The sequence below is a fragment of the Heteronotia binoei genome, chromosome 1 (assembly GCF_032191835.1).
Source record: "Heteronotia binoei isolate CCM8104 ecotype False Entrance Well chromosome 1, APGP_CSIRO_Hbin_v1, whole genome shotgun sequence".
NCBI classification, from domain to species: domain Eukaryota; kingdom Metazoa; phylum Chordata; class Lepidosauria; order Squamata; family Gekkonidae; genus Heteronotia; species Heteronotia binoei.
Window position 1 is genome coordinate 62859414 of NC_083223.1, and position 17626 is coordinate 62877039.

General features: G+C 42.1%; 1 protein-coding gene across 1 annotated transcript in view; it reads right to left on the minus strand.

The window, feature by feature from the left end:
- COL21A1 (collagen type XXI alpha 1 chain) overlaps positions 1-17626 on the minus strand; it is a 137571-nt gene that overhangs the window by 110422 nt on the left and 9523 nt on the right. The window contains exons 2-8 of the mRNA XM_060235204.1: positions 17003-17554; positions 14080-14248; positions 13739-13955; positions 12651-12824; positions 6424-6501; positions 6026-6034; positions 4144-4227 (exon numbers count right to left, since the gene is read on the minus strand). Coding sequence (XP_060091187.1) covers positions 4144-4227; positions 6026-6034; positions 6424-6501; positions 12651-12824; positions 13739-13955; positions 14080-14248; positions 17003-17554 — 1283 coding nt within the window. The remainder of the gene's footprint in view (positions 1-4143; positions 4228-6025; positions 6035-6423; positions 6502-12650; positions 12825-13738; positions 13956-14079; positions 14249-17002; positions 17555-17626) is intronic.

A 17626-nucleotide genomic window follows, 5' to 3' on the forward strand; every position in this document is an offset into this window, starting at 1 on the left:
TCTTCCTGATTTTGGTAGCTGTTTGGCTATGGGGGAACAAGTTGGCAAACCACACAGTCCACTTTTGGTGTGACAACTTAGCCGTGGTGCATGTTATCAATTTCCTCACTTCCAAATCCCACAGGGTGATGAGGCTGGTGTGGGCCTTCACTTTCCATTGCCTGAGGCTTAATATTTTATTTTTTGCCAAGCATGTGCCTGGGGTGGCTAATGGGAAGGCTGACATTCTCTTTCGCAAACAGATGCAGAGGTTTCACCAGCTGGCCCTAGATGCAGATCTTCTCCTGACAATGATGCTCCCCGGGATATGGATGATTGGCGGGTCGAGGCTGGCAGAGCGATAAGTCTCGCCATTGCTCCTAGTACCAGAGAATCGTACAACAAAGTTTTGGGAGCAAAGTTGGTTACAAAAGGGGTGGCCCCTTCCGGTGGAGCAATTACTCCACTGTAGTGTATTTTTAAGGCGCAGGGGGTTAGCAGTACGATCTATTCGGGGCCGGCTGTCTGCATTGGCCTTCGCTAGTGCGGCTTTGGGTTTCCAGGAGAATACCTGTGACTTCCGCATTAAGTAAAGGTTGGAAGGTTGGTCTAGAGAAGTTGGGCCCTGCCGGGATTCTCGGCAACCATTTTTCTCCTGCAGTTTTTAGAGGTTTACGATCGATCTGGGGCCAGGTGTGCGTGTTGGAGTATGAAACGCTGCTTTTTCATGCTGCCTCTCTCATGGCATTTTTCGGGGCTCATTGGGTGAGTTAGCGGGTGGCTCAGTCCAAAAGGGACATGTCAGTGAGGGCCTTGATGGCCCATGACAGATGTTTGGCTGGCGGATCTGTATATGTTACAGTCCGTTGTTCCAAGACCAATCAGCTGCAATGGAGGGATACTATTAGTTTGGGTTCCTGTTCTGATCTCAAGATCTGTTCTGTAGCGGCTTTAACACACTATAGTCCCTTGATGAAGCATCAGTTTTGGACTGTAACGTGCAAGGCCCTTGCTATGCTGGGTCTGTCGGGGATTAAGTTCGGCACCCATTCCTTCCGTATAGGAGCAGCATCTACTGCGACTGCCCCCAGAGTATTACCTGCCTTCCATTCAGAAGCTGGGTAGGTGGCGTTCCTCGGCCTATAAGGGCTATGCTCGCCCTCTTGCACTGCAATAATTGGCACCATGTTATTAAGGAGCCATGTTATTCATCGTTTCTTCTTTTCTCAGGCAATGTGGTCCGTGGAGAGAGATGACACATCCTCATATGTGGACACAGCTTCGTGTTTTGGGCTGCCCATCAGGCCAGGAGGACTTCGGCCAGGTCACAGCTGGGGCTCAGCAAGTGGGCCACCATTGAATGGCGTGGACAGCGGGGTCTCCATTGGTCGGGCCTGTTGCCCCTCTTGTTTGAAGATGTGCACGTGTTGCTGCCACATGTTGTGGTGATACATCTGGGTGGTAATGATTTAGGCCTGCTCAAGGGAAAAGCCCTTGTGTTGCAAGCCAAAGATGACTTTAGAGTTATAAAGAGGCATTGGCCACAGGCTTTGATCGTGTGGTCAGCCATAATCCCATGCCGCGTATGGCGTGTGGCTTGGGACCCACGGGCAATTGAGAAAGCTTGCCGCAAAGCCAATTTAGAACTTAAAAGAGCCCTCGAGGTGGGGTTTGGGCCACTTTCTTCCTCACCCTTGGATCGGAGCTGATTGCGCAGATTTATACAGGCGCGATGGTGTACATCTGTCAGACAAGGGTAGTGATGCCTTTTTAGAGGATTTGAAACTTGGGCTTCAGGAAGTGTTAGGCGTTTAGTGGGCGCGGCTGCCTAAGCAGAGGCTTGGCCTTGCAGTGGCTGGGTTTTGGCCTAAACTTCCGTTATGAAGCTCGGTGAGCACCTGTAGCACCCTAGTTTTGGGGTACGGGGTCTCACTAAATCATTCCTGGACCGTGCGGGATGGTTGAGTGATGAAGCGGACTATCTTGGGTTTGCATGGATTGATTCGCCCGTTAGCCATGTGGCTGGGGGTTGGAACTCCAGGGCATAACCTGTGGCCAGACCTAGGGGCAGGGTGGCTCGTCCGTCATGCGGCAGGGGAGGGGTATTTCGTCCCCTGGCCCTGCCGTGCTGCCTGTTATGTTATAGCCCTTGTGTTAATGTAATAAATAAAGTGGCCCTTTAGTTGCCCAAGCCCTTGTGTCCGTCTCTTCCTTCTGTCTGGGGGGGCAATGTTACATGTTAATATAAGATAGTACTTTCAAATGTGTAATTTGCATATTTTAACCTATGTTCTAATTTTGTTAACTGAAGTGGTATAAATTGTGTCCCCCAGCTTGGATGCTGGATTGTTCAACACCTGTCCAAGGAGATTACTTGAAACATTCTAAATAAACAAATAACAAACAGACAAGATGAAGGCAATCTATTAAAATTAACAATTGACCTCACTGTTCCCACTAAGTGGCATAGCTTCTCCAGTATCTCATTTGAGATATGAAATGAGCTCAACTCAACAAAGTTGAATACTGTCACTAGACTGAAGGGATTCCTTCAGCACATACATATATGCTTGTAAGACAAGGATAAATTTTTATTGTCTAGATAACTCACTGAAAATGTCAAGACAGTGTGCGACTGCAATAAAAAAGGCCAACGCCATGCTGGGAATTATTAGGAAGGGAACTGAAAACAAACCAGCCAGTATCATAGTGCCCCTGTATAAATCGATGGTGCGGTCTCATTTGGAATAGTGTGTACAGTTCTGGTCACCACACCTCAAAAACAATATTATAGCATTGGAAAAAGTCCAGAAAAGGGCAACTAGAATGATTAAAGGTTTGGAACACTTTCCCTATGAAGAAAGGTAAAACGTTTGGGGCTCTTTAGCTTGGAGAAACGTCGACTGCGGGGTGACATGATGGAGGTTTACAAGATTATGCATGGGATGGAGAAAGTAGAGAAAGAAGTCCTTTTCTCCCTTTCTCACAATACAAGAATTTGTGAGCATTCAATGAAATTGCTGAGCAGACAGGTTAAAACTGATAAAAGGAAGTACTTCTTCACCCAAAGGGTGGATTAACATGTGGAATTCACTGCCACAGGTGGTGGTGGTGGCTACAAGCATAACCAGCTTTAAGTTTTAATTTAATACACACACACATATTGGCCACTGTGTGACACAGTGTGTTGGACTGGAGGGACCATTGGTCTGATCCAACATGGCTTCTCTTATGTTCTTATTGTTTTAATTTGTATTATTGTGTTGTTTTTAACTTGTGTGTTGTTTTTACCTGTTGTACATTGCCCAGAACCTGGCTCAGGCTAGGATAGGGTGATTCAGTAAATTGAATTAATAACAACAACAGTACAGCAAAGCTCAAAACACTAGCTGGAACCAAAGACGCCCAGCACTGCAGCCTCTTTCATTCAACCCAACAAATCTTGGAGAAAACAAGTAACTAGAAATATTAAAGAACGAGTGAAGGATGCCAGTTTGCCTACCAATTCTTCACTGCAACATCCTTCACTACCTGTAGTAGAAACTCTTATAAGGAAAAATACATGGGGACGTACATGTGCACGATCCAGACCTGGCCTAACTGCACTGTAGGGTCATTCAAAAAAAATGAAACAGGGGACTTGACTTTGGCAACTAGTTCTATGTCCTAGAAGCAGGCAGCACCACAAAAAATTGAAGTAAGGCAAGGAAGCAATCATCTAAGAGATCTTATCCATTAACACTCTCAGAATTTTAGACAATAATAACCTCCCACTAAATAATTCACTATTCTAATTCCCCCAATGATTTCACCTAAGAGCTGCTAAATCCTGGATTGATGACTTAAATATACCAAGATAAAGATATAACCCTTGCCATTATCTTTGAGAAGACAGTCTTAGCATAAACCCACTGCCTAATCATTACAGATTTATTCCCAACAGATTTCAATTTCTTTGTACCTCATATTCCAAGTATACATACTACCCTTCAATGTCCAGTGTATTCACAGGGCACTGAACAGAATGGTCACTATTGATAAATGAGATGAGAGTTCAGCATACTTATGTTTTAAACCTATTTCTCTAAAGCTAGCAACTTTTGTGTTTAATTCTGTGACTGTAATACCAAAGCTCCTAGTCAATTAAATAGAATTTCTACTCACCTTTGAACCTGGGGGTCCTTGTTTTCCTGGAGGGCATATACATGGAGCTGGTGTAGATCCTACATCACTAGGTCCATTCAGGCACTACCAAAAATAAAAATATTTCTCAAAAATACATGCACAAGCAATTTATATTTTCCGGCCCACCAGAAATTTTATGATTCCAACATTAGCACTTAGATGAAAGGCTGCTGGTTGGAGAAAGTTACTGGGATCATGTGACCCCAATGCTACACCAATTACACTGGCTTCCAAGCTGTTCCCAATACTAATTCATGGTGTTGGTTTTGAACTTTAAAGTTCTGTGTGGCTTGGGACTGGGGTATCTGAAGGACTGTCTTCTCTCATATGTTCTGCCTTGGAACAAAGATCACGAGTGGCACTCTTGACTGTCTCATTGACCAAAGAAACTTGTCTGGTGGATATATGAGAGGGTGTCTTTCCAGTGGCAGCTTCACTACAATGGAAGTGCAAGGGAAGTGCACCTGCTCCCCCCACTCTCAATCTTTATGAGGCAGCTCAAGACAATTTTATTCATGATACCATTTTATTAGTTCTGCTGCCTATCAGTGGTATAAAATTATTTATTCTAATTAGTGTTTTTAATGTATGTTATGGTATTTCATTATTATTTATTTTTTAAACCACCTTGAACTCCTAGAAGGTAGAAAGGCAGTTATGCCTTCGTTACCATGGCTAACATGTGTATCTTAAGCCAGTAATTCTTTTTGTGTGTAACCACGACTTTTAACAATTTAGGCCAAGAATCTTGTGAGGTCAAGAATCAACCTGAAAAGGATGCTGCTCAAAGCATCTCTGCATGATTCATTGCTGTGCCTTTGCCTTCTTCCAAGCAATCTTCACTAAGAGCAGACAGGGAACAGGGGCAAATGGATCACCCAGTCAGTTCCAGTGCACAGCAGAATGGCTCATCTTTACAGCTGGCAAGCCCAGAAGGATGACTCATGGAGAAGCAATGAGTATTTCTTCTTCTTATCAAGAGATCTGGTTCTGAGCAATGGTCCCACAGGGCAGATCAAAAATTCACACAGTGGAGGATCCACCACATGTTTATTTCCAGCTTCTAAAGCGAAAGCATAAATGAATGAAAAATCTCCCTCTCTTCTATGGAAGCCATACTGTAATGTTTTATAAAACATCAATGGAATTGTGCCTTGCATTCTTCTGCCAGAAACTTTGGACATAGGCTTGGAACCACAGAAGATTTCTGTACACAGCAGAGAATTCCTCTCTTGTTTTCCCCATCCCACTACAGTCCAAAAGACTCCTCTGAATGATGTTCTTGGGGAAATGGGGACCCCCATGAACATTTGGGGAAGAATAAGAGGTTTGCAGGAGAGGGGAATAGGCACCCCCCCCTTCGATCTGCAGAAATCCTCTGTGGGATCCAAACCATTTTCTCTTCCAATTTCTATTATAATCAGTAAGAATCCACTGTAATATGCTCAGCTATTGGTAACATAAATCTTGTAAGTGTATATCTTTGCATAAAAACAAAAATAAATCATCAGTTTCCCTGAAATATTATATCCTTTCTGTCCTGCCATCAACAATTTAGTTTCAGGAACACATGAACTAACACTGCCCATTAAAATATTTTAATTCTGAATACAGGAGTGTCGTTTGCATGTCAAATTCAATGCAAAAAAAATACAATCCAACAGGGGTTTCATAATACAATTTGATCTTTTAAAGAGAATCTATGCCCAACAACACATATGGTGGGGGGGGGGGACCCTCACTTCTCCAAACAAAATAGCAAGTTCTTAGTTGAAGGAATTATGCTGAACTTACAAAAGAAAGAGGCAGAAAAGTTAAATACTACCTTAAAGTCAATATGAATAGAAGTGCTTTTGCATACCTCTCCATTCTGGAATAAAAAAACAAACAATGTTCAAAAATTCAGAAAGGCTATGAAAAGGCAAACAGAAAGCATGTACTGTTCAATCAGCCAGAGTCAAGTGTTGTTACAGATGTTTCAGGGAACTAGTTTAACATCTTCAGAAAAAGAGGCCTAATGTCGTCTCACAGTAAAAGGCAACTGAGAAAGCTCCATCCCAATGGCATTTCTATGCACACTGTAAGTAAAAGCAGCTTACATTATTAGAATTGCTCGACAGATTGTTTATATACTATACACAATTAGAGCACATTTCTTTTTTTAAAAAAATGGACAAGTTAATTACAGGAAGTCCCTCCTATTTAAGTTTTAATAAGACACTTTCAACAATCCTTAGAATACTATTTGCTAATACTCACAAAGCCAGGTATCTCACAAGCTGTTTCTCGATTGTTTTGCTCCGGGTCACAGTAGATCCTCAGCTTTTGGACATCAAACTGTTTTTTAAAAAAGATTATGAATTCATTAGATGACAGCCGGTATTAATTAAAATGTCCTGATAGGAGGAGGAAGAACAGATTGTCATTTAGAGTCCCCCATGCTTAACAAGCTTTACTTAAGTGCTGGGTCAATGTCTAGATTCCAAAATGGTTGAGCAATTATTTTCAGTAAGGAGGGGATTCCTCAGCCCTCCCAGCAGCTTCAGCTTTCAGTGTTACTTGACAGGCTACCCCCAGAACTTGTAGATTTGAGTCCAGTCTTACCCTAGAGACTGACAAGGTTTTGAGAGTGAAAGCTTCCTTCATTTGACAGAAAGAGAGCTGCCTTTCATAAGCTTATACCCTGAAAATCGTGCTATTCTATAAGGTGCTACTGCTAGCTGTTCTACCACAGACCAATATGGCTACCCTCTATCTTCACAGAACTTGGAAACTTTAGGGGCAGCCTCTAATGCACTAAGAAGAAATGCAGTCAGAGAGACAGAAGAAAAAGAAAAGGCCTCTCATGGAAGTGCTTAGACAGCTGCATGGGGTGTATCAACAAACAGGTCAATGTGGAAACAGTTCTCTGAAGCTGGAATGCTTAAAAGCCAATGACCAAGGCTATCTTTGGAGTCTGGCCACTGAGTTTATTTATAGTTTTAGAAGATGGCTTTTAATGAAGGTCACTGTAAATGTTTGTTGTGTGAGTGTGTGGGGAGCGGGGGATAGCAGAAGACATGCCTCCATCACATCCCAGAGGTCAAAAATAAGTCTGGCCCACAGAACATAATTTGGTTGTAAAGACAAAAAACACAACTTTGACCATTTTTCTACCTTTGTCCCCACAGGGGAATGCAGAGGCAGTGGCAGCTTTTCTACCTTTACTTCCAAAGTGGCTCTAATGCGAAGTTATTACAGAAAGACGAATAATTACATTTAATTTCCAAAGTAGCAAAACACAGCAGAGTAATTGAATTTGGCCAAGAAGTGCAATGCAAAGGTCATCATCAACTCTGCCAGATTTAATGCATTTATTAAAATTCTTCTATTTCGCTATCCAAGAAAAAGTATTCAAGGCAGTTCATGACCAAACAAAACAAATTAAGCAAAAAATGTAAAAAAATTGAAAAATATGAAAAGTACATAGCAAGATTCAAATTAGCTATAAAACTTAATTGAGAACTACAGCCACAACTACACATTAAATATTAAATGCCAAGATAGTATTTTCCTGGCAGCTGAAGACCAATAAAGTCACCAAATGGAACTTCCATGACAAAAGAATCCCATAAATTTGTTGCCACTGCATCATGGATTTTGAGGGGGGCGGGGGGGGAGATACACAAGATTCCTGGTGGGGAGGAGCTTAAGATAGGTAGGCCTACATAAAAGATAACCTCTAATGTATCCAGGCCCCAGATCACCGAGAGCTTTAGAAGTCAATCCCACACTTTGAATTACCCCTAGAAACCAACTGAAAACCAGTGAAAATGTTGCAGAGCTAGTTGTTATACACTCCAGTCCACTGTGGCAACAACATTTTGAAGCAAATGTTTTTGAATGGCAACTCCTTTGAAATCCAGCAATGCTGATTCTGTGAACTTAGCCAGATCATGGGAAGGAGGGCAGGAAGGATTGCATAAGTGCTTAGTTCTTGTGGCCCATTCTTACATGTCCAGGGGAATGCTGATCACTACTTTGGGATCAGGCAGCGATTTTTCTCCAGGCCAGTTTGGCCAGGGATCCAGGAGGGTTGGGGGGGTTTTTTGCCATCTTCTGGGCATGGAGCAGGGGTCATGGGATATGTGTGGAGGGTATTTGTGAATTTCCTGCATTGTGCAGGGGGTTGGACTAGATGACCATGCAGATCCCTTCCAACTCTATGATTCTATTTTAAAAACTTTACTGTAATCTTATCCAGATGTAATTAGGTATGAATTGCCATGATCAGACAGTCAGGAAAGGGCACTGGTAATGACCCAGATTAATACAATGAAACATCCTTTTAGATAGACCATTCACTGGCACTTGGGAGCCCCAAGAGATCCCTTCACCTGTCACCTCTTCAGGGAAGAGTGGAAGACCATCCAATGCAAACTGTACTCAGTTCCAGGATCACATAGATTGCCCAGCTGGGGGGGGGGGGTGTAGGGTTGCCAAGTCCAATTCCAGAAATATCTGGGGACTTTGGGGGTGGAGCCAGGAGCAAGGTTGTGACAAACACAATTGAACTGCAAAGGGAGTTCTGGCCATCACATTTCAAGGGACTGACTATCAGAGCGCTCAAACACCACTTCAGAATGTTAACTGCCTCCTGGGATTTGACAGAACAGTGAAAAAAACATTCCTTTGGAAACAACAAATCAGAGAAGAAGTTTAAACCCACCCCTTTTCTATTTATGGTGCAGGCAGCTGAGAATTAACATAATAGGAATCTGGCAACAGACTGTACTAACTTTCTAGTTGCCCTCTGTTGGCAAAATAATTAATCTCTATCCTCCATAATATTGCTGTGATTCACTTTCCACCTTACCACTCTCCAGTTCATCACCTTTGGATGGTGAAAGAATTGCCTTAAGAAACTACTTTATACAAGTCACGCAATTAGTCTAAGACATAAGTAGTCTACCTGGACTGACAACGGTTTTCCATGGCCTCATGCATAGAGAGGGCCCATTGCTCAGTGAAAGAGCATATACTTAGGCTTCCCAACCCTCCCGCTCTGGCGGGAGTCCCCTGGGTTTGCAGCCTCATCTCCCGGTCTTCAAGAAGTGGGAAGCGGGGGGGTGAGGGTGGAGGGGGGGGAGAACATACCTGTAGGCTTCATTATAGAGCTCCTGAGCCGTTTGTAAAATGTCTGCCCCTTTAAGGCTGGGCAGGGAGCAGGAAGGGCTTGGGAGAACAGCCCCGCCCTTTCTTTTGCTTTCACTTTCACAGCAAGAGTTCTCTGGAAGAAGATCTGGTAAGTGTGTGTGTGTGTGTGAGAGAGGGAGGGGGCAGGGGATTCCCTGGTTTGGAGGCCCTCCCCCCTTTTAGAAAGCATGGGGGGGGGGGGAGGGAAATGTCTACTGGGCATTCTATTATTCCCTATGGAGAACGATTCCCATAGGGAATAATAGGGAATTCATCCGTTGGTATTGGGGGCTCGGGGGGGGCTATTTTTTGAGGTAGAGGCACCAATTTTTTAGTATAACATCTAGTGCCTCTCCCCAAAATACCCCCCAAGTTTCAAAACGATTGGACCAGAGGGTCCAATTCTATGAGCCCCCAAAGATGGTGCCCCTATACTTCATTATTTCCTATGGAAGAAAGGAATTTTAAAAGGTGTGCTGTCCCTTTAAATGTGATGGCCAGAACTCCCTTGGAGTTCAATTATGCTTGTCACATCCTTGTTCTTGGCTCCACCCCCAATGTCTCCTGGCTCCACCCCCAAAGTCTCCTGGCTCCACCCCCAAAGTCCCCAGATTTTTCTTTAATTGGACTTGGCAACCCTACATATACTTGACATGCAGAAGGCCCCAGGTTAAATTCCCCAGCTTTTCCAGTTAAAAGGACTGAGTAGGCAGTGAAGTGAAAGACCTCTGCCAGATACTCTGGAGAGCTGCTTCCAGTATGAGTTGGCAGTACTTACTTTGATGCACCAAAAGTCTGATCCAATGCAAAGCAGCTTCATGTATCCATGTGATATTCTAGAGCCCAATATTAAGAGGGTGTCTGGAGCACCAGTTCAAGGAGTCACTCTCTGCTCATCAGGCAATGTCAGTTGTTCGGTGGTGACTTGCCCTTAAAGGGCTCACAATCAGAGGAGAAGCAGGCATGAGCCAGGGGCGGAGAAACAAGAAAATGTGCAGGCCATGCAACTTCCCACAGGATGTGGATTTCCAAAGGGGCTGGCCTCAGGATGGGAAGATCATGAGGAGGCAGATCTTTTTACAAGGCAAAGGAAAATAAGCCAAGGAGAACACATTGGCTCTTGTTCCTCAGGTTGAAAGAAACAAGAAGAAGAACAAGGGTGAAGAAAACCACCTTCCCTCTCAGTCTGAGGCCTGTGGGAGAATACACAGTGCTCCCGGATCTGTTAGATTCACGAAAGGCTTTTACGAGGAGCAAAGGATTGAACCTGGAACTCTCTCTATACCAAGCTTAGTCTCTACCACTGAGCTTTGACTCCTTTCTTCCACGAATTTCTTCAATGAATGCTTACCTTGGAAACCCTATGTTTCTGTCCAATCTTAACAACATGGTACATTAATGACCGAAGCCACATGTATGAAAGCTCGGACTTTATTTTATGTTGTCCAAAGTCAATGAATCATGATGACTACCTTATTCATAGTATTTTATGGTCATGTTTAACACAAATAACACAAAGTTTGTGAGAATCAAATGCTGAACTTAATAGGCATTTGGTCTGATTCAGCATGACTCTTCTTGGGGCTGTTCAGACGCACAGTATAATCAGTTGTCGCTGTTTCATACCAGATTAAAAGTGTCTGATCAGACAGCAACATCTGCCTCCCAGCATTAACTCGCAGTAAACCCGCCCCCCCAAATCCTTCTCGGAACCAGAGTATTTTGTTACCTGCTCCTTTGCAGTGTTTTTTGAGTTCTCCGGTTTCACCTCGTAGTTTCCCTGTCTGGATAGTTCTTGACCAACATCCAGATGTCTGAAGGCTGTCCCAGAGCAAAAGGAGCCTCAGACATCCAGTTTACGGTTGCCATTTTTTTTTTACTACTTAGCAATATGCACATAACTGCATAACCACATAATGTTTTAACCTATGCACATAAAAGTGGAGGAAAAAAGAACTGCATGGTGCTGTCGTGTGGACAGCAGAAGACAGTTTCACCACGGAGTGATTTGAATTGCAGTATGGCAGTCTGATTGATAATATCCGGAACAAAGATATTCGGAACAGAGCTGGATCAGTTTAACATGGACTCAACACGCTGTGTGAACAGGGCCCTTATGTGCTTGTTAACTAGAATCAATCAATTCATCAATCAATCAATTGGAACATCTTATATACCCATTGCACACTACAAGCTGCTAATTAATATTACTTGTAAGACTGCAAATTACGCTTAACTCTATGCAGCAAAACACAACAAGGCAGACATAAAGTGCTACATGTTCTTCAAAAGTAGTTCAGACACATCCTCGCAGATGGTAAAATTTATCTTGGCAGTCTAGAACAAAGCCACGAAAAATTTCATGCACTACATGGACAAGTGAGCCAGAGGAACATCAGGAAAAAAGATAACTGACAATTATACACTAAATAGTTTGTAATGCTGCCAAGGCTAATAAAAGGAATGTAGAATAGTTGATTACAACTCTTCCTCTTCCTTTTAACATTATGTTTTTCAAAAAAATCACCCATTTCTAGAGAAATGTTGATATTTTCACAATTTAGCCATGCATGTGCATGATCAACAAGCATTTTCAAGTTTTGTCTAGTGCTGCATACAGATGTCATATGTAGTTAAGACAAAATGTGCACAAAGCTAGGTGTTTTCCATATAGGGAAGTCATTTCCAGCTGCTGCTTCATCCGCCAATTCAGCACAGCAGCAAAGCAGAGAGGCAGGGAAACAAATTGAGAGAGGCGGGGAAAAGAGCCTCCTACTTCCGATCTTCCTCCCCTCCCAATGGAGGGGGGAGAGGGCAAAGGCAGCCCACGGGCTTTCCCGCCCATGTAAACACCCCACGGGGTGTTTAAATGGGAAGGGGAAGGCAGATCGCTTGCCTTTGCCCTCTCCCCGTGAGTTGGGGAGAGGGCAAAGGCAGCCCCTGGACATTCCTGCCTATGTAAACACCACACGGGGTGCTTAAATGGGGAGGGGGAGGCTCCCCACAAGGTGGGGAGGCGGCAAAGGAAAGCCTCCTGGCTTCCCTCCCCATGTAAACACCCCACAGGGAGTTAATAATAAGAAAGGTGAATTATTGTTTACTTACACTGGCTAGATCCTTTGAAATTCAAGTGCACCATATCAGTCAGAAAAACAATCTCCAATTCTACCATAAGGATAACTTAAGACTGCAAATCTAATTCCTTCTGAAACTACCCAATCAAGTTCCAAGTAACAGCATTAAGGATCAGACGGTATATCTAATGGCAGTTATCAAGACAATGCACAAACTAGCACAGTGAACACACTTACTTGAACAGTCTCCTCTTTCCCAGAATATTTTCCTATTTGAGTTAGTCCGCTGATATAAATTCCTAAAACTGGGTGCAATGTCTTCATTTCAGTTTCTTGATCGTCTATATACAATGTTATATCCGCTTCTGTTACTAAGAGACGTATTTGATGCCAGCCCCCATCAAACAAAGTCTAGAAAAACAGGAAACACAATAACAGATTAATACACACATGCACAGAGATACTATATGTATTAGTTCTACAATTAAAGGAAACCAGCTACTACAATTAAAAGAAACAGTGGCCCAAAACAACCAGGTGTCATCAGGAGGTCCACCAGTGAGCCCAGACTCCAGAAGCCCTCCCACTGTTGCTCCCCAACCAAGAATACAGAGCATCACTGCCCCAAACAGTGTTCCACCTATACCTTGTGGCTGTCACTTATGGACCTCTGTTCCATACATTTACTCAACACTCTCTTGAAGCTGTCTATATTTGTAGCCGCCACCACTTCCTGCAGCAGTGAAACCTTCATGTTAATTACTCTTTGAGTGAAGAAGTATTTCCTTTATATGTTCTAAGTTTACTGCTCAATAATTTCATTGAGTGCCCACAAGTTCTTGTATTGTGAGAAAAGGAGAAAAGTAGTTCTTTCTCTATCTTTTCTATTCTATGCATAATTTTGTAAACTTCTATCATGTCACATTCAGTAGTCATTTCTCCATGTTAAAGAGCTCTAAACTCTTTAGCTTTTCTTCATAGAAAAGGTTGTCCATCTCCTTAATCATTTTAGCTTTCTGGCACTACTTTGTGGAGTCTGGGGATGGTAGGTTTGTAAAATATGGCACTGGAGAATTGCCTCTGAGCCTTCTGTGTACAATCCAACATAAGCAGCAACTTGCTACCCAACAACAGGGCTGGTCTACGCGTGCCAAATTTTATACATATGCACCCTTTTAGAACTGGAAAAGGCTAATATATTTGGTCATCTCTATCCAAGTTTTTAAAATACTTGAAAATACCCAGAAATGAAATTTTATTTCTCTATTCACTTAAAACAGGCAGAATAATCACAAATATATCAGTCTACAACTGAAGTCCCCTACCTTTACATGGGGTGCAGTGAAAGTAACAACTTGAGAACCATTTACTTTGCTTGTTGTAGTAAAGGACAATGTTCTGTCCTCTCCATTCACAGTGACAGCTATCTGTGGCCTCCCATCCAAGCTTAATATCCTCCACAAGTCCCAAGTTTTTCTGACTTTAAATCTCTGGGTAGAGACAAACACATAGGATGGAGGAAGGCCTTCTGGAAATACATCCCTTGAAATCAATGTAAAAGGGGAAAGAAATCATTTTGATGATGGAGAATGCCAAAACAATATATCATGAGAACAAACCATATTTTACTCAGAACTATTTCGCCATCCCTCCCCATAAAAAATACCTGGTTAATTCTGACAAGTCAACGCTTGTAGTTACTTCATATGCTTTTGCATTAGTAGATGGAATTTGAATTCTCTTTTTCACCTTTCTCTTCACACCTAAGCCTAGGAGGATATCAAATCCCTTTTCATCCCGAGATGCAACAGGAATTCTTGTTGGACAAACTGATTCTACAAAGAAAATAGACACACAGTTTAGTAACTGAGACACCACTAGGGAGGAGGCTCTATCCCGGGTAGCCATCACTTTACCTCAGAGGATAGGGGTATGTGATGCAGGGCGACTCCTGCTTATTATTATCAAAAAGATGTATGCAGAAGTAAGTTGTCCTGTGTGGTGTTATGAAAACTGGTATCATGCAGTGCTATATAAATGGTGCATTCCATCATTTTACATTTCCCTTCAATTAAATAGCAAAAAGTACAGAATTGCCAATGCACTCATGGTCAATGTACTGCTGTTTATGCTACTGAAGACAGAGTGAGTTCACTGTAGTGATTAAGAGTGGTGGACTCTAATGTAGAGAACTGGGTTTGATTCCCCACTTGAAGCCAGCTGGGTGTCCTTGGGTCAGTCATAGCTCTTTCAGAATTCTCTCAGCCCCCAACATAAGTCTACCTCACAACAAAAGTACTATAATTTAAGGCTATGAGACAATTTTCAGATCTCTTGGCTGTACCACACAATGCCATATGATAATAATAATTTTTATTTATACTACTGAACACTATATGATAACATTAGTTCTTTTTCACCCACATCTACCGATAAAGGTGCCTTTACTGATACTGAATCCAGTTTCAATCCTGGATTTTACTTAGTGAAACAGTAAAATTCGCTTGTAAATGATCAATAAAGTTTACTGAAAGTGGACTAAAAGTGTCTATTCAGCACATGTGAAAGCATCCTATGTCAGTGGTTCCCTACCACATGTGCAGAGGCTCTCTACGCAGAGCACCTGTGTGATTTCTAAGTATTTTAAATTAACTTATAATAGGCTGTATTTACAGGTTTACAAATCTACCTGAACCATGAACGGCAGCCCACTGAATCTTACATACTTAGTTTCTCCTTCATTGTGCCTATGTAACCTGCAATGCTGCCACATGACTTTTGTTGTTCAGTCACACAGTACGAGTTAAAAGCCTCAACCCAGTTGTTTTATTACGTCTGTGAGTAAACTGCACAATTGATTTTGCAGTTGTGAAGGAGCTGGGGAATCTATTGCCATATCAGACCTTGTAGGCCATGTATACATAACAGAAACACTTTAAATTTGCTTTTCAAGTATACGTGATATGATCTTCTCTTGTTTTGCGTTCCATAGAGAACAGAGGCTTCCATGAAGCAGGCACAGCTTGCCATACATTTAAAGGGGGCGGGGGGGCTGTCCAGCACACAGCAAGCACCAGTGAGGGAAGGGGGCAAGGCTTAAGTGTCCATGAAAGAGTTTATATTGAAATGGGGGTTCTTAGGTTGCTAAAATTTGAGAACTATGCATACTTTCCCACTCTTGTCTAGAAATCACATGAATCTTAACAAGACGAGAACTGAAAACTTTTGCCAGCAGTTGAATTCTTCTTTCCCACTACCCTGATAGCCCTTTCCAGCCCTCTATGCCAATATCTTCTCAGTCAGCAAGGCTTATAGCAAGAACATAAAGGATCCATTGAGGTCCCATTTTCACAACTCTAGAAGAATCTGTAGCCATACACACAGCCAAGCAAAATACAAAGCAGGTATGGAGTGCATCTGCAATAATCCAGTTGTGTTTTGACATTTCATTGAGATTGCTGTGGACTCATAGCCATATTCATTCTAAAAGAGTACGATGTACTTCTGGGGGGAAAAAATCAAAATTGGCCAAATACATTTTTTTAAAAAATACAGCGCAATACTGGGCACTTACCCTAGATTGTTTTTTAAAAAGAGCTTAAGAAATTCAAGTGCCAAAATTTCTTTTCACTGACCTAATATACAGTAAAACCTTTATTAGTCAGACTTCTCAGGGGACTGAGATGTGAAATTTGTCCCAAAAAAGGAGAAGCACACTGATAAGAAGAGAACAGAAAGACCACAGTCTGAGAAACAAGATTGGTTTCTGATCCCAGGAAGACTTTGCAAGTTGCCATCACCAACACTAGCAGTCCCCAACATGATGATGGATCAGTCACAAACTCTCAACCCAATGTATCTCAAAAAAATTATTCTGATGATAAAATGGGGTAGAACCATACATATCATTTTGAGCTCCCTGGAGAGATAGAATGAGGTAAAAGTATGCAAGACAGGCAGACTACTCAACTGGAGCTCCTTAGGTCATAACCCAAATACATAAAACGATACCGAAGTACTGAAATTAATGCCTGAAGTTTTGCTTTCCAAGCAGGGCTACACCCATGTAATATGGAAGAATTCTGAAAACTCCTCAAGTTTTTGAAAAGCATCTTGCTAGTCCTTTGAGAGCTGCTAGTCAGTGACATTGCAAGAAAAGTCTTGATGGGCTCATGAAGTTAATCCTGGTTTATGAGCACTTGAGGCCACAGCAAATACCAGGAAAGAATTCACCAGCCAGATTCTTAACAGCCAGTCTAGACTAGAAAATTGGCAGCTGTGGTAACTTCAAAGTTTGCCTTGTCCATGGCTTACATTTCTGCACTTTATATACAAATACACTTCCCCCCCTCAATTCCAAACCTGAATTTTGTTCTGCTGCAAAACAACATTTCCTTTAACAATTGCATAATTCAGTTGTACCGGTCTCATCTACTGCCTTTTAACCTATGAAATATCAAGATACAGTCAAACAGTTATACAACACAATGTATGAGGAAGGTACTATATAAACACATTCATAGATCGATATGCTATAAAAATACATCACCAGAAAGGTCACTTATGCTCCAGAGAACATTAATATTTACCTTCACAGAGTTTTTGCTTTATTACTTCTCTTATTCTGGATATTGCAATATAATCTTCAACATAGAAAACATACGTTGAAGAGGGTTTGTTGGCAATTGCTCTCAATTCATCCTCTTCAGTTTCTGAACCAACTCCAATGGCAAACAAGGTGATTTTGTTTTTTCTTGCTTCAGCTGCCACATCTTTGACTTCATCTTGTGACTTACCATCAGTGAGAACAACTGCTATTTTTGTGAGGAACCTGGGAGATTTAGCAAATAGGTGGTCGATGGCGAACTGAATGGCTCTCCCCGTTCTTGTATTTCCACCCAAATACTGTATAGATTCCATTTCTCTGACTAAGTTTTCATTGGAGTCATGCGTTCCAAGTGGAATCTCAAGGACGGGGTAATCACTGTACTGAACTACTCCAACCTGAGTAAACTTGGGCCCTATATTAAAATTGCTTGTAATATTAAGAAGCCATCTTTTAACAATTTCAAAGTTTTCTGGTCCAACACTGTAGGAACCATCCAAGATGAAAACTAAATCTGTTGGGGCAGTTCGACAACCTTTAAATAAAAGAGAAAGAGAGAGGGAGGGGTGTGTGAAAAGTGTGTGTCAAAATGGTTTATTTTTAAAAC